Consider the following 22,142-nt stretch of genomic DNA (forward strand, 5'->3'; position numbering starts at 1 on the left):
AGGGGTGACTCTAGACTTTGTTTGTACGATATGGGTTTCAAATGAAAAGTGTTAATGAGTACTTTTAAAAGGGAGTGGGCCTTCGTTTTATAGGTGTTCGCCTTTTCGAGATATCGCCATAAAGGTGGACCAGGGGTGACTCTAGAAAGTGTTTGTACGATATGGGTATCAAATTAAAGGTATTAATGAGAGTTTTAAAAGGGAGTGGTGGTAGTTGTATATGTGAAGGCGTTTTCCAGATATCGACCAAAATGTGGACCAGGGTGACCCAGAATATCATCTGTTGGATACCGCTAATTTATTTATATATGTAGTACCTGCCACGATTTTAAGGGTTTTTTATTTCGCCCTGCAGAACTTTTTCATTTTCTTCTACTTAATATGGTAGGTGTCACAACCATTTTATAAAGTTTTTTCTAAAGTTATATTTCGCGTCAATAAACCAAACCAATTACCTCACCATGTTTCATCCCTTTTTTCGTATTTGGTATAGAATTATGGCATTTTTTTAATTTTTTGTAATTTTCGATATCGAAAAGTCATTGTCGGATTTCGTTCATTTTTCATACCAAGATAAAGTGAGTTCAAGTAAGTACGTGAACTAAGTTCATTAAAGATATGTCGATTTTTGCTCAAGTTATCGTGTTAACGGCCATGCGGAAGGACAGACGAACGACTGTGTATAAAAACTGGGCGTGGCATCAACCGATTTCGCCCGTTTTCACAGAAAACAGATTCCTTTATATATGTACAACCAACCGTTATCCAATCAAACTTAATATACGAGTATTTTTAACATCTCAATCCTTGCGCCACCTGGCGGCGCTTTTTTTTCATATGTCGCTTGCTATTCATGTATGTAATATGTGTTCCAAATATGAGCCAAATCGGACCACAAATACGATTATGTCAATGAACTTAGCTTCCAGCAGTGTTGTTGCTCAAAATTTAGCGCACTGCCCCCAACTATGGCTTTGAAAACAGACAGAACTAATTATGTACACGCTTTATACTTTTCTCTATTTATTCATTAAAAATACAGTCATCACATATCGTTCTCAAATTGACAAATCGGTTCAGATGTGCAAATGCTTGCATATATAAAAACAAACAACTACACGGAAATTTCCTCTAGTTAGTTTGATAGAACAAAAGCTGTTTGTTAAATTTATATTATACTTGAAATTTTATCATGTAATTTGCCCAAAAATTTCCTCAAACTATAATGAGCCGAGTGAATAAAACAATTAGCATTGACCTCAATTCCTTTAATCCTGATTAAAAAGTATTCTTATTCCTCAGATCTATAGGAAAAAAAGTTTTGTTTGTTTTTTAGTTACACCACAAAATTGCTATAAATAGCGCCCAGAAAAGTCAACTTGCCTACTTTAAACTTAACAATCGACGGAAAGTCTTAAAATAAAATGAATTTACACAGTTCTTTCGCGATCCTGTTTTTTATCCTTAGCTGTCTTTTGACTAATACCAACTCGTAATATCGCATTATAGGTGGCAGTGATTGGAATACACAGGATAGTCCATATCTGGTATCAATACATTATGACGGCTTATATAGATGCGTTGGTTCTTTAATTACTTTTTGAATGTGCTTACAACTGCGCATTGGGTGATAAATTTAAACGCGAATTACATCAATGTTGTAGTTGGTGTATCCGATTTAGGTGATATACACCAAAATGGACAAACCCGCATTGCGCATTGTATTGATACCAGATATGGACTATCCTGTGTATTCCAATCACTGCCACCTATAATGCGATATTTCGAATTTGAATTAGTCAAAAGACAGATAAGGACAAAAAACAGGATCGCGAAAGAACTGTGTAAATTAATTTCAGTTTAAGACTTACCGTCGATTGTTAAGTTTAAAGTGAATCAAGTTAATTTTTCTGGGCGCTATTTATACAAATTTTTTTGTATGAATAAATAACAAACAAAAGTTTTTTCCCTTACATAGATCTGAGGAATAAGAATAGAAGTACCTGCTAATTGTTTTATTCACTCGGCTCATTATAGCTTGAGGAAATTTTTGGGCAAATTACCTGATAAAATTTCAAGTATAATAAAAACTGAACAAAAAGCTTTTGTTCTATCAAACTAAGAAGAGGAAATTTCCTTGCAGTTGTTTATTTTTATATATATACAATAACTGTATTTTTAATTAATAAATAGAGAAGAGTACAAAGCGTGTACTTAATTAGTTCCACGTGTTTTAAAGACCATAGTTGGGGGCAGTGCACTAGAATTGGAGCTACAACACTGCTCGAAGCTTAGTTGGTTGACATAAACAAGATCTTGTATTAAGTGTTAATGGGACGTTAATTTAATCCGATTTAAACATCTGTCCATCTTTAATATATTCGTTAAATTTAAATAGCCTAAGACGGCAGGAAGTTTACATCGCTACAAATAGATAAAATAATTAAAAAATAAGTAAGGAAGGCTAAGTTCGGGTGTAACGAACATTACATACTCAGCTGAGAGCTATGGAGACAAAATAAGGGAAAATCACCATGTAGGAAAATGAACCTAGGGTAACCCTGGAATGTGTTTGTACAATATGGGTATCAAACGAAAGGTGTTAATGAGTATTTTAAAAGGGCGTGGCCCTTAGTTCTATAGGTGGACGCCTTTTCGAGATATCGCCATAAAGGTGGACCAGGTCTGACTCTAGAATTTGTTTGTACGATATGGGTATGAAATGAAAGGTGTTAATGAGTATTTTAGAGGGGTGGGCCTTAGTTCTATAAGTCGACGCCTTTTCGAGATCTTGTTATAAAGGTGGACCAGGGTTCATGCTAGAATGCATTGGTACAATATGGGTATCAAACGAAAGGTGTTAATGGGTACTTTAAAAGGGCGTGGGCGTTAGTTCTATAGGTGAATGCCTTTTCGAGATATCGCCATAAAGGTGGACCAGGGGTGACTCTAGGATTTGTTTGGGCGGAATGGGTATCAAATGAAAGGTGTTAATGAGTATTTTAAAAGGGGGTGGGCCTTAACTCTATAGGTGGACGCCTTTTCGAGATATCGTTATAAAGGGGGACCAGGGTTCATCCTAGAATTCGTTTGTACAATATGGGTATCAAACGAAAGATGTTAACGAGTACTTTAAAAGGGCGTGGGCCTTAGTTCTATAGGTGGATGCCTTTTCGAGATATCGCCATAAAGGTGAACCAGGGGTGACTCTAGAATTTGTTTGTACTATATGGGTATCAAATTAAAGGTATTAATGAGGGTTTTAAAAGGGAGTGGTGTTAGTTGTATATGTGAAGGCGTTTTCGAGATATCGACCAAAATGTGGACCAGGGTGACCCAGAACATCTTCTGTCGGGTACCGCTAATTTATTTATATATGTCATACCACGAACAGTATACCTGCCAAGATTGCAAGGGCTTTTGATTTCGCCCTGCAGAACTTTGTCATTTTCTTCTACTTAATATGGTAGCTGTCACAGCCAATTTACAAAGTTATTTTCTAAAGTTATATTTCGCGTCAATAACCCAATCCAATTACCACGTTTCATCCCTTTTTTCGTATTTGGTATAGAATTATGACATCTTTATCATTTTTCGTAATTTTCGATATCGAAAAAGTGGGCGTGGTCATAGTCGGATTTCGACTATTTTTTACCAATACAAAGTGAGTTCAGATAAGTGCGTGAACTGATTTTAATAAAGATATATTGATTTTTGTTCAAGTTATCGTGTTAACGGGTGAGCGGAAGGACAGACGGTCGGCTGTGTATAAAATCTGGGTGTGGCTTTAACCGATTTCGCGCCTTTTCACAGAAAACAGTTATCGTCCTAGAGGCTAAGACACTACCAAATTTCACAAGGATTGGTAAATTTTTGTTCGACTTATGGCATTAAAAGTATCCTAGACAAATTAAATGAAAAATGGCGGAGCCACGCCCATCTTGAAGTTTTCTTTTATTTTTCTATTTTGTTGCACCATATTATTACCGGAGTTGTATGTTGACATAATTTATTTATATACTGTAAAAATATTACATTTTTTGTTAAAATTTGACTTAAAATTTTTTTTTTTAAGTGGGCGTGGTCATTCTCCGATTTTTCTATTTTTTATTAAGCATCCATATAGTAATAGGAGTAACGTTCTTGCCAAATTTCATCATGATATATTCAACGACTGCCAAATTACAGCTTGCAAAACTTTTAAATTACCTTCTTTTAAAAGTGGGCGGTACCACGCCCATTGTCCAAAATTTTACTGATTTTCTATTCTGTGTCATAAGTTCAACTCATCTACCAAATTTCATCGCTTTATCCGTCTTTGGTAATGCATTATCGCACTTTTTCGGTTTTTCGAAATTTTCGATATCGAAAAAGTGGGCGTGGTTATAGTCCGATATCGTTCATTTTAAATAGCGATCTGAGATGAGTGCCCAGGAACCTGTGAGCTATGCTCAACTGAGTATAAAAACAAACAATAAAAAGACGAAAAACAGAGAGTGTAGAGAGTGTAGTAAGAAGCAGTTATATACAATCGCACTCATTAATTCGATTTAAAGTAGTTAAATATAATTTTCTTGTAGGTATTCCTGTTTAGCACGGATTTAATAGACTCTGGAATGTTGTTCCAGAGCATCACAACGTTGATGAAGAACAGTCTGGATTAGGCCGGGTCGATTTGTGGGGAGGCAAAAAAATCGCCCATTGCTCTGTGAAAATCATATTCTAGGGATCAAAATAAAAAACTTTGCCGAAGGAACCATACCTCTAAAACGAATTCCGATGTCCCCCCCCCCCCCCCCCCCTTTGGGTCGTAGGGGCAAATTTTGAAATATCCCACTTTGAAATGCCTATGTTTTTTCTTTTTGGAGCTTATTTTTCTCTTTAGAAATTTATTTAGTCAGAACATATGTAAATGAAAAAATGAATTTAACTTAGTAATAGAAAAGAAATTAAAAAAAATTATTAGAAATTAGTGTTTTTACAACCCCCTTTTAAAACCAAGGCATCACTGTGATACATTTGCATGTCGTAAACATAGTTGTGTGGGTTTTTTATTCAACCGTTTTAAAAATGGAAGGTATCACTGTGACACAATTGCAGATCGTAAAATTGCTTGTGTTTTTTTTTTTTTAAGCAACTACAAGACACAGCAGGTAGAATTGAAATTGCCCCTACCCAAAAGTTCGACCCAAAGGGGGGGACATCAGAATTCGTTTTAGAGGTATGGTTCCTTCGGCAAAGTTTCGTATTTTGATCCCTAGAATACGATTTTCACAGAGCAATGAGCGATTTTTAAATCGACCCGCCCTAGTCTGGATGATATCAAGTAGTTGTATTTCGGTATAACCAGATTATGAACCCTAACGGATTTTGTTGGATTTAACTTTTCAAACAAATAGTTTGGTGACTTCCATTCTAGTAATTTGAATATAAACATACAGTTTCTAGCAGCAAAGTAGTCATGAATACTACAACCCAGAATATCGTTCCTCCATTAGGATATGTGATCTAATTTCTTTAGACCATAAATATAACGGCTAACATTATTAAATAGGACATTAATTTTGTGTGCGGAGGGTGGGGCCGTGTGTAGAAGTCCACGAAAGTGGGGAAAGCTTCTGACCGCCATTCACCTGGGAATGGCCAGTGCGATTCTTTTGCATGCGGTTCAAGCAGCTCACTACTGCCGGTCGCTTGCGGCCAAGTATCCTCTGGGTAGCCGCTAAACACCCGTTTAGCGGTGAGCTAATGTGAGAAGGCGACAACCTGGCTAGGCCACTCTGACATAATCGGTTTAAGGGCTAGCCGGGGGAGATTTCATCGGCAGCGTCTGTACACCTCTAGGTGCGGCTGCAAGCGGGCGTCTGTCTTGGAGCAAGCGGCTCGCTATATAAACGTGCCAAGTAATATTTTCACCCCCGCTGAGCGGGTTGTGCGCTGGGCTTGGGACCCGCCACGTAAAACCATACTCCAATGAAATATAACAACAAGCCTCGGATAAATACACTCTCTATTGATGACGACCATGGCAAACGTTTGAAGGACAATGAATTGAGGGCATGCACCTGGAACGTCCGCTCCCTGAATGGGATTGGTGCAGATGCCCGGCTGGTTGATGTCCTCGTCAAAGCAAAATCTGACATCACCGCCATCCAAGAAATGCGTTGGACGAAGCAAGGAAGAAAGAAGATCAAAAATTGTGACATATATTGGAGTGGCCATGCGAATAAGCGCAGTTTCGGCGTCGGATTCGTGGTGGGAGAGAGACTTTGTCACCAAGTGCTGGCGTTCACGCCTGTGGACGAGCGTCTCGCCGCTATTCGAATAAAAGCAAAATTTTTTAATATATCATTCATCTGCGCCCATGCGCCGACAGAGGAGAAAGACGATGAGGTGAAAGACACTTTTTATGAACAATTAGAACGCACATACGAGCGCTGCCCCCGTCATGATATAAAAGTCGTGCTTGGCGACTTTAACGCCAGGGTGGGCAAAGAAGGTGTTTTTGGCCCTACAGTCGGAAAGTTCAGCCTACACAATGAAACTTCTCCTAACGGACTGAGGCTGATTGACTTTGCCGGTGCTCGAAACATGGTCATATCAAGCACGAGGTTCATGCATAAAAAGATACATCAAGCTACATGGCTGTCTCCTGATCGAAATACTCGCAATCAGATCGATCACGTTGTGATAGACGGACGGCATGCCTCCAGTGTTTTAGATGTGCGAACGATCCGAGGACCTAACATCGATTCGGACCATTATCTCGTTGCAGCCAAAATACGCACCCGCCTCAACGCGGCTAAAAACAAGGAACAAAAAACACAAGGAAAGCTAGACGTCGAAAAGCTTCAATCACAACAGACTGCCAATGATTTCGCAACTCGACTCTCACACCTGCTCTCTGAGGGCACATCTCATCCTGAAGGAATACAGGAGCAGTGGGAGCATATCTCCAAAGCACTTCATACTGCCGCCGAGGAAAAAATTGGTTACCGGCGGCCACGAAAAAACAACTGGTATGATGAAGAATGCCGCGTTGCAACCGAAAAAAAGGACGCTGCCTACAGGGCTACGTTAAAAGCGAGCGCGACAAGAGGAGTGTGTGAACGCTATCGTGAGTTGAAAAGGGAAGCGAGACGCCTTTTCAGGAAGAAAAAAGCAGAAGCAGAAAGGCGTGAGTGCGAGGAGCTTGAGCTGCTAGCCACCAGGAATAACGCCCGAAAATTCTACCAAAAAATACGGCGACAGATGGAAGGTTTTAAGACCGGGGCAAACTCCTGTAGGAATGAAACCGGCGACCTTGTAACTGATGTCCAGAGAGTGCTTAGATTATGGAGGGAACACTTCTCTGCTCTCCTAAATGGAGGCAGCAATTCACCGCGCAGAGATGAAGAACCCGATCCCGCAATCGATGATGATGGAATATATGTCCCCCCGCCCGATTATGACGAAGTTAGAATAGCAATAACCAGATTGAAAAACAACAAGGCCGTGGGCGCTGATGGATTTCCTGCGGAGCTATTCAAGTTCGGCGGCGAGGAGTTGGTAAGGCGCATGCAGCAGCTTCTTAGCAAAATATGGGCGGACGAAAGCATGCCCGACGGTTGGAATCTAAGTGTTCTTTGCCCAGTCCACAAGAAGGGGGATACTGCAAAATGCACCAACTATCGTGGAATCAGCCTTCTTAATATCGCATATAAGGTCCTTTCAAGTGTATTGTGCGAAAGATTGAAGCCCACCGTGAACCGGCTGATTGGACCTTATCAGTGCGGCTTCAGACCTGGTAAATCTACCATCGACCAGATTTTCACAATGCGCCAAATCTTGGAAAAAACCCGTGAAAAGAGAATCGACACACACCACCTCTTCGTCGACTTTAAAGCCGCCTTCGACAGCACGAAAAGGAGCTGCCTATATGCCGCTATGTCTGAATTTGGTTTCCCCGCAAAACTTATACGGCTGTGCAAAATGACGTTGAGCAACACCATCAGTTCAGTCAGAATTGGGAAGGACCTATCCGAGCCGTTCGAAACTAAACGAGGTTTCAGACAGGGTGACCCCCTATCGTGCGATTTCTTTAATTTGATGCTGGAGAAAATTATACTAGCTGCAGAACTTAACCGCACTGGAACAATATACTATAAAAGCGTGCAATTACTGGCATATGCTGATGACATTGATATCATCGGCTTAAACACCCGCGCTGTTAGTTCTGCTTACTCCAAGCAGGAAAAAGAAGCGGTAAAGATGGGTTTGATGGTGAATGAGGACAAAACGAAGTACCTGCTGTCATCGAGCAAAGAGTCAGTGCATATGCGCCTTGGCAACCACGCTACTGTTGGCAGCCATAATTTCGAAATAGTAAAAGACTTCGTTTATTTGGGAACCAGCATCAACATAAGCAACAACATCAGCACTGAAATCCAGCGAAGAATCAATCTTGCCAGTAAATGCTACTTTGGACTAGGTAGGCAATTGAAAAGTAAAGTCCTCTCTCGGCGAACGAAAATCATACTCTACAAGTCACTTATCGTACCCGTCCTGCTATATGGGGCAGAAGCATGGACCATGACAACAGCAGATGAAGCGGCTTTGGGAGTGTTCGAGAGAAAAGTTCTTCGAAAGATTTATGGACCTCTACGCGTTGGCGATGGCGAGTACCGAAGAAGATTTAATGATGAGCTGTACGAGCTATACGCAGACATCAACATAGTCCAGCGAATTAAAACGCAGCGGCTGCGCTGGCTAGGCCATGTTATGCGAATGAAAGATGATGCTCCGGCCAAGAAAGTGTTTCTATCGGAACCCGCCTATGGAAGCAGAGGTAGAGGGCGGCCCCCACTCCGTTGGAAGGACCAGGTGGAAAACGATTTAAACTCCCTTGGTGTGACCAATTGGCGCCGGTTGGCGGAGCGAAGGAGCGACTGGCGCGCCTTGTGGACGGCCATAACCGTTTAGACGGTTAAGCGCCAATTAAGCAAGTAAGTAAGTAAGTAATTTTGTGTGCGGAAATTGAATCAAGCTTGTTGTGGACAAGTTTAGTATAGTTTAGCATTAGTTTATGTGGGGAATGATAAGCTGTTTAGCTAATTTTCGCCTAGTTTCCAAAGGTGTGAGCGACGCAGACATTCTCAATCTACGGAAGATACAATCCACTTTACTGACAGTACTATTAATGTGATCACAGCAGGTCAGCCAAGATTTGACGACAAAGCCTAAGTTTTTAGATTTTTTTGTAAACTGTAGAGCACTATTACCAATAAACATGCACTACTCTATTACATATGGGCAACACATATGACTTAGACGGATTAAGGTGTAAATTGTTATCACTTGCCCACTGGGATATAGCTGACAGATCACTATTTACTTTAAAAAATAAATCCTCAACAAGACCAATCCTACTAGACAAGTACACTTGGATATCGTCAGCATATGCGTGTACATTAACATATTTACAAACTGAGAACACATCATTCAAAAATAAACTAAACAAAAGAGGTCCTAGGACAGACCCTTGCGGAACGGCCGCTGACACATCCTTAAAATTATAATACGACTCCATTCACTTCACCTTTTGTACCCTGCACTTAAGATAGCTCATCATAAGTTTCAAGGAATTGTTCGAAAACCCAAAATAATGCTTACTCTTAGTGTGTAAAATATTATGATCAACCATGTCAAATGCTTTAGAAAAGTCCAGGAGGCATAGAAGTGTTAAGGATCCATCATCACAATGTCTCCTTATATCATCAATTACTTTCAACATGGCAGTAGAACAACCATGCTTTTGCTTAAAGGCAGATTGTAGACGGGATAATAAATTGTAGCGCTGAACATGTGATGAGATTTGCGCTGCCATTAACGACTCGCATACCTTCGCCAATTCTGGTAATATACTTATGGGCCTATAGTCACTAGGAGTTGTAGGCGTACTTTTCTTAGCTATTGGTAGTATGACGGCTTTTTTCCACTCCTCTGGAAAGGAAGATGTTGTAAAGCAACGGTTTATTATTGGGGAAATATTGCCCAGAATAATTGGCAGCACAAGCTTAACGAATTTTAGGGAAATGCGATCGTCACCAACAGCGTCAGATTTGATAATCAGTATTGCTTGTATGACATCACCCTCACTTACACATTCAAACTTAAATTCATGTTCAAAAGCAGGACAAGCTACAAGAGTCCTTAAGGTATGGGGAGAAGGTTCATTGCTTTTTCCTACTGTAAAGAAATCGTTCATTATATTGGGGTCTATGTAACATTCCGACTGCAAACCACCATGAACTTTTAAGTTTTTTAAGTTCCGCCATAGATTCTTAGAAGGAAGTGATGGATTCAATTTACCATTACAATATCTTCTTTTTTCTTGTCTTATGACAAGCGTAGTATAATTTCGAGCAGCTTTATATTGAGACAAAACGAAATCTGACATAGTCATCCTCCATTTCCTATATAAATTATTCCGAATTTTTAAGGATGTATTGACTTTGTTATTGAACCAGGAGCAAGATCGGTTTACTCGAGCCATACGTAGAGGAACATGCTTCTCAAATAAATCAGTCAAATTTTTGTTAAATGCTTTAAGTTTTTCATCTACAGAGTTGTAGAACCAACTATCATTCCAGTCCACAACTGCCACATTTTGATAGAACGCATTTACATTTATGACTCGACGTCACGATACATAAAACTACTTTGAAATGGACGACGATTGAACACAATATCTAAAGTACAAAAATTATGTCATGGTATTAGTTGGTATTAGATCAGTGGCAAAAGCGCTGCCATCTACAAATAATATGAGCCAAATCGGGCCAAAAATACGAGTACTTTTAATATCTCAATCCTTGCGCCAGCTGGCGGCGCTTTTTTTTCATATGTCGCTTTCTATTCATGTATGTAATATGTGTTCCAAATATGAGTCAAATCGGACCACAAATACGATTATGTCAACCAACTTAGCTTCCAGCAGTGTTGTTGCTCAAAATGTAGTGCACTGCCCCCAACTATAGCTTTGAAAACAGACAGAACTAATTAAGTACACGCTTTGTACTTTTCTCTATTTATTTATTAAAATACAGTCATCACATAATCGTTTTCAAATTGACAAATCGGTTCGGATATGCAAATACTTGCATATATAAAAACAAACAACTACACGGAAATTTCCTCTAGTTAGTTTGATAGAACAAAAGCTGTTTCTTAAATTTATATTATACTTGAAATTTTATCAGGTAATTTGCCCAAAAATTTCCTCAAACTATAATGAGCCGAGTGAATAAAACAATTAGCATTGACTCAATTCCTTTAATCCTGATTAAAAAGTATTCTTATTCTTCAGATCTAGAGGAAAAAACGTTTGTTTGTTTTTTAGTTACACCACAAAATTGGTATAAATAGCGCCCAGAAAAGTCAACTTGCCTACTTTAAACTTAACAATCGACGGAAAGTCTTAAACTAAAATGAATTTACACAGTTCTTTCGCGATCCTGTTCGTAGTCCTTAGCTGTCTTTTGACTAATACCAACTCGTAATATCGCATTATAGGTGGCAGTGATTGGAATACACAGGATAGTCCATATCTGGTATCAATACATTATGACGGCTTATATAGATGCGTTGGTTCTTTAATTACTTTGTGGAATGTGCTCACAACTGCGCATTGGGTGATAAATTTAAACGCGAGTTACATCAATGTTGTAGTTGGTGTATCCGATTTAGGTGATATACACCAAAATGGACAAACCCGCATTGCGCATTGTATTGATACCAGATATGGACTATCGCTGCCACCTATAATGCGATATTTCGAATTTGAATTAGTCAAAAGACAGCTAAGGACAAAAAACAGGATCGCGAAAGAACTGTGTAAATTAATTTCAGTTTAAGACTTTCCGTCGATTGTTAAGTTTAAAGTGAATCAAGTTAATTTTTCTGGGCGCTATTTATACAAATTTTGTTGTGTGAATAAATAACAAACAAAAGTTTTTTCCTCTACATAGATCTGAGGAATAAGTATTGAAGTACCTGCTAATTGTTTTATTCACTCGGCTCATTATAGCTTGAGGAAATTTTTGGGCAAATTACTTGATAAAATTTCAAGTACAATAAAAACTGAACAAACAGCTTTTGTTCTATCAAACTAAGAAGAGAAAATTTCCTTGCAGTTGTTTATTTTTATATATATACAGTGACTCTATTTTTAATGAATAAATAGAGGAAAGTACAAAGCGTGTACTTAATTAGTTCCACGTGTTTTAAAGACCATAGTTGGGGGCAGTGCACTAGAATTGGAGCTACAACACTGCTCGAAGCTTAGTTGGTTGACATAAACAAGATCTTTTATTAAGTGTTAATGGGACGTTAATTTAATCCGATTTAAACGTCTGTTCACCTTTAATATATTCGTGAAATTTAATTAGCCTAAGACGGCAGGAAGTTTACATCGCTACAAATAAATAAAATTATAAAAAAATTTTTGAGTTAAACGGTTTTATTGCAAACAATACATACATGAAGTAATAATAATACTAAAAGCTAGAAAGTAATTAGGTAGGTCCTAGGTAGTAGTCATCACACTTCTCATCAATCTAGGGCGTTGATCAGACAATTAAATAAAAGCATTGGGCGCGTGAAATTTCTAAAAATGTGAGGCGTAGCAAACCCTGTTAAAGTTCAGTTGGTCTTATACATAGATGTTAAGTAATGATTAGATAATGCTAATGATTGCTAATTAACCTTCACATGCGAAATTCTCTAATTCATTAAATAATTAGAATTAGTTCGACTAATTCCCATTAGCTAATTGAAATTTTTAATCTAATGGTAAATCTAATTGCAATTAGTGCCATTAGCTAAAAAAATTTTGTTACCTTTACAATTAGAAATCTAATTGACTTCTGCTAATGCAATTAGATATTCAATTTGCTCGAATTAGAATCAATTATTTTGATAAAAATAAATTTTAAATTATTGAAGTGAACGAATAATGATGTAAATAAATATAAATAATTGATTCTAATTCGAGCTAATTGAATATATAATTGCATTAGCAGAAGTCAATTAGATTTCTAATTGTAAAGATAACCCAATTTTTTTTGCTAATGGCAACTAATTGCAATTGGATTTACCATTAGAATAAAAATTTCAATTATCTAATGGGAATTAGTTGAACTTTTTCTAATTGTTTAATGAATTAGAGAATATAAACCAATTGCATCAATTGCTAATTCTATTTGGAATTTAACATGTATGGTCTTATATTATGACTATCTATAGAAATTTGACGCGTCCAATGATTTTCTTTAATTGTCTGATCAACGCCCTAGATTGATGAGGAGTGTGATGATTAATTTGCAGCTCGGCATTTTTTCCACGCCTTTCCTGCTTGATGGATCATATGCAACTCCTTTCTCCTGTTGATTTGTCCCAAAATTCTTCGAGTGTTGTACCATCCTCTGCCGACTCATCGGCATTTTCGTTACCTGCTAACCCTTAATGACCGGCGCTCAGTATAGATGTATGGCACGGGCTGAGCGAAGTCTCTGCAATGCTTCTTTGCATTCCAGGACATTTGTTTATGTGGTACTGCTCACTTTTTCGAAGTTGCTTAGATGAAAATGTTAATGAAGCATGAGCTGTTTTAATTAATAATGTGCAAGTTTGGAACACTGGGTGTTTGCTTTTGTAGCTCGATTGAAATTTCGCATTCAGATTGATTATTGTATGAAAGGATAGATAGCATTCGTTCGTTTTTTAGGAGGATCCCGTCCTTCACCTCTGAGCACTCTTTTACGAAATGATCTGTCGATAGTTCTAAAATATTTCGAAGCAGGAATTATAATTCTCAAACAGCATCGAAATGGTTCCGAAAAGAGTCCCCAAATGGTCCGAATTTGTCCCGAAATAATTGCAACAACAAACTCACAATATAGATAATATCGTCGTTGCTTCGAAAACAACTAAGAACAAGAACTAATCCCCAAAACAATCTGATTACAAACCCTGAACAGTACTAAAATACTCGAAGAGGTTCCTTGAACAACGACAAAACTTGTGCTAAATAGTCTTGAAGTGTTCTTAAAGCAGCTACAAAATGATTTCGAACTCAGTCCCGAAACGGCCCCAAATACTCCTGAGTTTATCTTAAAAGCCACCCTGGAATAGTTCCCATGTGACTCCCAAAAGAGAACGAAAATTGTTTCAAAAAAAAGATGAGGGAAAAGTTATGAAATGATTCGCAGATAGTCTCTATTATGTGGAAATGTTCCCGAAATGATTACGAAATTATCCCCGAAACTGAATATATTTTCAAAATTATTATGAACCATGAACACCGTCAATGTGATGAATGTGGAGCTTGGGATGTTTGAATATCTGGTTGCTTCTATGTCAGAATGAAAAGATGTTATTTTGTGACTCTACCACACAAGATCGGGTGGATTACTTTCGAGAGAAATTGGCTCACAGATAGCAAATACTCAGGATGAATGTGTCATGAAAATATCTCCTAATAGCTTCGGAATCATAGTGACAACGGTCACGGAATGATCCGGAGATAGTGCCGATATGATCAAAATCAGTTTGTAATGGTTTTCATCGATCTAGAAAACACTGAACAAGTCGGAAGCTATTTAGATCATGCCCGTTACTAATTTTGTCGACGTTAATCTCTGGTGGGAACCAAAGTCGGTAATATCCTCTCTCCGAGCGACATCGTTACTAATAGTACTACGTAATCGCTCTACTATCGGCACTTCTACTAATATTATACCGTCATTACGCTCTGAGCGACACCGTTACTGAAACCACCGTTGGCTTGTACTCTATCTCTCTCTGTGGAAAATCATCACCGTATTTGGATCACAGCTACATCAGCGACATTACCTACGACAAGACGCCCTCCTCTCTCTCTCAACTGGACTTAAGGTTGTGGGGATTTTGGTTTGAAAGCCGCCTTGTGCGCATGTACTCGAAATCCATGCATTGATTTACTGTATATTTCTTAAGGTGTGGGAAGTGAGAACTCGACCCGACCCTGGATCGGCTCAACCTTTGACAAAGCCCACCTTATAAAGTATTATTTCGAAACTGCATTTTTAAAAGTTTTTTATTAGGCGCCAAAATCACATATTTTATAAATTCAAATTCAGACCAGGCCAACCTTAAAATCACAACAATTCCTTGTTTATATTTACTTTTGCATTCCTGCAAATATTCGCAATGTTAACTGAAACCAACAACATTTAACAACCAATGTAAACATACTAAAAATATTTCCAGCTAAAGGGAAAAAGTAAAAAAAAAAATATTGTAAATTTTTCGTGCACCTGCATTTGATTTTCGATTGTTGATTCTTTCGATTTATTGAAATTTTGTTTATTTATTTTTTCTGTTGCTGTGCAGCTATCAACGGGCCGAGAATTTGAGATGTTGCACATTGCACTTGTAAAGTGCAACAATGAGGCAAGTCAAATTTATCTAAAAGTTAAATGCAATAAAAATGGAGTAAATAAATACAACCTATTTGTATGTATGTATATAAATATTGGCATGTGTTGACCTGATTTAGTGGCGTTTTCATATTGCCAAAAACTCAACAAACTCAACGACTGCTTGGAAGTCACGGTTGAGCTGGAGGAACGTTTTGCAGTTTGTTTTTGTATGTTGAAATCGTGCCATTGTTGGAGACTCGTACAAATGCATATTGCAATGATATCGAAAAAGTGTGCAAAGTAAAAAAAAAAATTGGCTCAATATTAGCACAATCTGTATGGAATGAGCTTCGAGATGCATAAATACCAAGGTAGGTGTTCTGGTATGTGGCGGGTGGGGCATGCAATATTTGATTTCATTGCCAGCAAAAGGCGAGTGAGTATATTCATGAAACGCCCTCGATATGACGAGAGCAGCCAAGTAGCAAAAGTTGTATCTACGGAGCATTTTTGCAGGCGTTTGGCGGTTTTTAGCTTTTTGGTGTACTTGTCTACGTCTTCTAGCATGTGAAGTGCTATACTGGGTGCATGAGATGGCTGAGTTCATCTAACCTAAGGAAACTAAACAGTTCCTCATGTTCTCACTAACCTCTTAACAGTGCAAATATTCTAGACATAGAGGAAGAATAAGTTCTTCTTGAGCAAACAGGCAGATTGTTGAATACTGGAGAATTGTAAGAAGGAGTAAAATTGAGATGGTGCTCTCCTCACTATCGCGCGTTCCCACAACTGTGATAGTCTTTTAACAACGAAAAGCTGGGGAGGATACAGAGATATCCATAAGGGGAAGATGAGATATGGATTGAAACTCCCTTCTGCTGAAGGAAGCCCAAAAGTGGATTGTGATATTAGAACAGAGCTTTACTCGCATCACAACTAAAGGTCACACTTACCAAATTTTTATTCTGTAAGCGGGAGTATTTAAAATCAAAGGCGCCTTCTTATTTGTGAATAAGTAGGCGGAAGGGAATATTCTAAGCTCCTTACCCGCTGAGGGCACTATCACGCTAATATGTGTAACGTGTGAAATATATATCGATGGCAATAAAAAATGCACTTGAACTAGAAGCGGCCACGGCAAATTAAACATTACAAGGCTCCCACAATGAAGGTAGGTAGGGTTCCAATCACCTTTGATCGACGCGTTGATGTTCAATGTGCCTATCTGAGCCAACGACCAACCCCTCGCGTAGGGACATTCATCGGCATGTTCTGAACAAAGGCCGGAGAGTGTGCCTTTCGTGCCTCTTTGGATTTCGAGAGTTTTAACGGAAGGATCCAGTTATAAAACTCATGTAAAATTAAGCAGCTCCTCGTCTTTGCCGTCTAGAGACGTCTTTGCTGGGATTACTTTGCATATCCGTTTGGCGAATCATATGCTAAGTTTTGCCTTGAGTCAATCAAGAAAGACTAATACAAACAGATTTGAACACATCAGGAAAGCCATTACAGCGGCGAATTGTAGGTCGTTGGTTTCTAAAGTGGTGTTTGATTTGCAGTTTCCGTCCACTATCGATTACTATTTAAGAAAACAATGCCGTCTGTATTATTGTTACCCCCTGTTCTGTTGTGGAGCCACGCTTGTGGCTTTCAAACTCTTAATAATCAAATAAATTCGCAGGCCCTGAACGTTTCCATCATGTTGTTGTGGGGTGCATTTGAGAAAATAAGCGTTCCTAATAGGCTGTAAAGAGTTTAAACGGTTCTGGTCATTCAGTCGCTTCTTCGTTGCGCTTACAGGCGATAATTGGTGATATCTAGTAAATTTAAATCGTTTTCAATCTGGTATTTTCAGCTGTGTTTGGGCCGCCGTCCTCTTCTAATTTCGTAGACGGGTTCCAGTTCTTTGCTGGAACATGATCGTTGACTCACATAGCATGGCTTCCTAGCCAGCGTAGCGACCATGTTAATGTCCGCATAATGCTCAATCTGTCGCGCATAAGCGGTCGGGTTGAATACTAATACCTTTTTTTTATCATTTTGTCTGACTCTTGGTTAAAGTTGGCGAGCCCGTTATGCACGCAGCGTCGGTGGCAATGAACATTAACAATAACTTGCAGCGATATTCTTCCGTGGAGATTAAGGCTGAGCTTCTCACAGTTTGTGATGTACTGACTCCCTTATGTGGCGAATGAGCTCCATGTCATAGGAGAAAGCTAACAAAAGATTTATTTATTGCAGCATCTCACTTTTTCGTTCATAGAGATGTTTATTTCTCTATTTAAAACCCGGTTTTGCCTGAAATAGTTGCCTGTTTGCTACCCTTAGAGGTACAGGCAAATTGCCAGATGATTTTGTAAAAGTTACGCTTCATCTAATGGTTTATCACATGCTCAACAACCCCAATGCGAGAAGATTGCTCAGCATCCAGTTCTGCAAAGAAATATTAATTAAGTGAGGTGTATCGTTTAGGAGTAGTCATGGTTAGCCAGAAATACACCATCCAACCTTAAAAAGGGTAAATCTAGATTTGGCTGTGTTGGAGAGACCATCCTCACATTATTACAATCGTGGGAAGTTGTTCACTATCTGGCGTATACATGCAATTTTCCCAGACGTAAGCACGCATTGGAAGGCGTTCCCCCTAAACTCATTAAAGGCGTTTCATAGCTGACTTGAAGAAGGATTTCCGGGAATCGACCTTTGAGGATTAGGATGATCAACATGGAATGAATTTCTATACACCCTATATATAATTCGATTTTTATATATTTTTTCGTTTTCATTGCATCAGAAATAGGTACGTTCAAATCAATGTTTTAAATTTCTTACCGCCTGCCTTGGCATTACAAATTGAACTAGTTTATATTAGGTCTGTGTAATGCTGCGCAGCGTTGCGTTTTAGCGTTGCGCTACTCGAGCTAATAAACTATTTCGCAACACTCTGACGTGATGGCCCTCTTGACGCCAATCACACTAGTGACGTTAGTAATTCTGGTGTCAAGCAAATTGGTTGTTTCTGGTTGAATATCACGATAAATGAAATTATAAAGTAGGTTCGAGAGGGTATTCAAAACAATAAAGTAAATATGAAGTTATTGCAGGGGGAAACTATTTCGTAGGGCAGTTTCCCCCATCTCTAGTTAAGATAGATTTAAACTGGAGGATAGCAGTCTTTTTTAATTAACACATCTTGAGCAACTCCCAACTAAACCGATAATTGTGTACATTGATGTGTAAAGTGTAGGCGTAAACGTTGCCTTCGTAAGAGGTATGCTATATGTGGGATATAAAATGTAAGGAAAAGTGCAGATGAAAAGGTTTGTAATAGGTGTGTTATCGATGAGGTATAGACGAGCTATCGTCTTGTTACAGAAGTGTTGAAAATTTGGTTTCGATTACTAAGATTACCAACGAGTTATCGTTTTCTCACCGACGAGTTATTCGTTTGTTTTTAGAAAATTTCTTATCCAAAAGCTATCGATTATTTATCGAAAAGCTGTCGATATGTTATCGATCTCTTCGATTTGTTACCGAAAAATGATTGCTGGGCTATCGAAATTTTATCGATTTTTTATAAAACAATATCGATTGACTATCAATAAGATATCGTTAATTCATCGAAAAGTTATCCAAAACTTTATTGATTTGTTATCTAAAAGTTATGTGCCTTGTTTGCGATATCGGCGTTACCGATTTATTAACGATGACTCGTCGGTTTGTTTTGACACAGATACCGATAAAGTTTCAATATAAAATCGTTAACCGGTAACAATAATTCGACGCGACGTATGTTTTTTTACACATCGAAGTTCACGAGTACTTGGTACTCATGCCTTTTTGTTTTAGTAGAACAAAAAGAAAAAATCTTTTGTGACACACGGAAACCAAGAGAACAGCTGTCTTTTGTGTACACTTTTGCTTTACTTACAGTCGATGCTTCAGTTTACATCGAGAAACGAGAATTTCAATAACTTATAGATAAACGACAAACGAGCATGGTAAAAATAGCTCTTAAAAATTTTTTTTGATAGAGGGATTCATAATAAAATGAAAAGGAAGCGTTTCAAGACCCCAATCGAATATTTCGTTTCAGTATGTGGAGGGGGCTCCTCTTTTCAAATGCACTATCTAGCGCCGCCGCAAGAGCACTCATACATATCAGCCATGGCGCTGTCGCCAAGGTTTCAGCGCATGAAAATGTGTGCCAATACCCAGCTTTAAATAGTTTAGATGCAATTTCCAGCTGTTGCCATTCACTGTGCCTAATGCAATCGAGCGAGTTGAACACGAACACGGGCTGTGCATGTGTGTGTGGGACGATGTTGCACGTTTTCAGCTAAGAAATTGCTTTTGTTCTTGTTTTTTTGAATGCTTGCAACTTGAAATGTGACCAGCGTGTTTTTATTTTTGTTGTTGTTAGTTTTGATTGTTGCATTTGTACTTTGTTTTTGCTGTCGTTTTAGCGCTTGTTTGTTTTTTACTCTAACAATTGCTTACAACATTTAATTTTTATCGACCTTAAATTGTAACGCCAAAACTTTCTATTCGTGCATTTAAAAATCGTTTTCTTTGAAAAGCGAGCGCCGTTCAACAAATTGAAAATTTGTTAAGTTACATGAGAAAAAATGTGAAAAAAAAACAACACCACAAATAAATGGAAAACTAAAATGTACTTACTTTGACCAGCAAAGAACGCCTAAAGATGTGAAAGGCGCGGCATGTCACATCAAGGCAACAACAACAGCAAGCAAAACAACAATGAAAGCAAAATCTAAGGCATCTAAAAACTAATAGGAAATGAAAGTAAAGAAGCCAACTAAATATTTTCATATCAAACGCCACTTAACTGCTCACTTAAGTTCCTAATCTCCTTTTGAATGTTGCCACTTTTTTAATTTTGTTTGTTAGTTGGCCTTTGCTCTTATAGTGTCCAAGTGAGTGGCAATTGAAATTGTATTGTCTCCCCTGTTTTTCTGTTTCTTGTTTTTTACTAATTACTTATATGTGTATACCTTTCTATATGCCTTAACGGCACTTAAAGCGAAAAATATTGTATTTGGAAATGGAACTTTCTTAATTGCTAATTTTCTTGCAACATTTGGTGGCAGAACTGAGTTGTTTGAAGAAAAAACAATTTTAAATATTTTGACATAAAAACGGCGCTCAACAAAAGTTAATTTAAATAATTTTGCCAAAAAGCAAAAGCAAATACAATTAAAATAAGGAAGGTGTATGCATTTTTAAACCAAACACGGTCGCGAAGAGTTGCGAAAAACCATGCATCGATCCTATGCAAAATATCGTCGGATGAGCGCGTAGGTTGGAATTTAAGTGCGCTCTGTCTTATCCATAGGCGATCCCGCAAACCGCGCATATTACCGCGATATCAGACTGAAGCCCATAGTCAACCAACTGATTGAACCTAATCAGTGCGGCTTCAGACTTGGTAAATCTACTATCGACCATATATTCACGATGCGCCAGATTCTGGAGAAGATTCCCGATAAGAGAATCGACCCGCACTATCTTTTTGTGGACCTCAAAGCAGCCTTTGACAGCGCGCAAAAAGTTGCTTGTATGCTGCATGCTGCTATGTCTGAACTTAAGCTCACTGCAAAGTTAATATGGCTCTGCCAAATCATGTTGAGCAGCACCACCAGGTGCGTAAGTATTGGGAAGGACATCTGCGAGCTATTCGTAACCAAACGAGGGTTTCGTGCGATTTCTTTAACATAATTAACAGAACAGTGCAATCTATTTGATGTCATCCAAGAAAGAATCGGCGCATTCGCAACTTGGCAGATATAAATACGCGACTGTGGGAACCAGCGTTAACATCAAAAACAATTTCAGTTTAGTAATAAAACGGTAAAGTAGAAGATGAAATGGACCTTGTTGTGTTCGTGGAAAAAGTTATCCGGAAGATTTATGGTCCTATCCGTTATGCCGACGGCGAGTATCGAAGGAGGTATAATTATGAGCTGTATGAACTTTACGTCAATATGACGATATAGCGAATAAAAACCCAAAAGCTTCCCTGGCTATGGAGGAACCGATGTTATGCGAATTTTCTCAGTCAACAACGCAGTTCGGTTCTGCAGAGAATAGGGGAGACCACCACTAAGTTGGCAGAGGCAGGTGTAGGAAGACTTGACCTCCCTCGGTGCTGGGATAGCTGACGTGTCTTGTTACGAAATGATCAAAATTGCATAGGCAGTTAAGCGCGAATCAACAATGGATGGTAAAGATATTAAGTTAACTATGCCAAAAGATACCAATTTGCTGTTCTTTGTCAGCTTTACGGTCGCAAGTTTCTCTACCAGTTCTATGGCGTGATTTACTGTTTTTTCGTTGCTTAGTTCCGGAGTGTCCTTCAATATGGTTTTTAAATAGTTGCACAGTTTATAAAATGGTACCGATTTAAAATTATTTATGGGCCTCATTGGATTGTTCGGCTTGTGGATTTGTGGTAGCTTAAAAAGTGCAGGAACCGATGAGTTCATTTGCACCAATGCATATAACTTATTCGAATCTACTTTATTTGTTGCATTTTTATAGCAGCAATATTTGCTTCGAAAAGTTGAGGAGTTCCGATTGTCAGCCGACATGGCAACTCTAACTAAGTAAAAGACGATTTGAGGAGAGAAATCAAATGAGCGAGACGAAGGAGTCTGTCTCGAACCTTCAGAACGAAACGTC

At 38.5% G+C, this 22,142-nt stretch overlaps 1 protein-coding gene across 4 annotated transcripts in view; it reads left to right on the plus strand.

Moving 5' to 3' along the window:
• The window catches only part of LOC137252206 (serine protease easter-like), a 339,821-nt gene that overhangs the window by 179,848 nt on the left and 137,831 nt on the right, over positions 1–22,142 (plus strand). Inside the window, exon 10 of one of the 4 annotated variants that reach the window (XR_010953467.1) lies at positions 15,412–15,528. The exons of 2 other annotated variants lie outside the window; for them this stretch is intronic. Coding sequence is in view for 1 of the 2 variants with exons in the window: in XM_067787602.1 (XP_067643703.1) it covers positions 15,412–15,457 (46 nt within the window). In the remaining variant the exon portion in view is untranslated. Of the gene's footprint in view, positions 1–15,411; positions 15,529–22,142 lie in introns of those variants that run through there. One more of the 4 variants, XM_067787602.1, reaches the window with a different exon arrangement.

Source organism: Eurosta solidaginis, chromosome 5 (genome assembly GCF_040869045.1).
Source record: "Eurosta solidaginis isolate ZX-2024a chromosome 5, ASM4086904v1, whole genome shotgun sequence".
Classification (NCBI taxonomy): domain Eukaryota; kingdom Metazoa; phylum Arthropoda; class Insecta; order Diptera; family Tephritidae; genus Eurosta; species Eurosta solidaginis.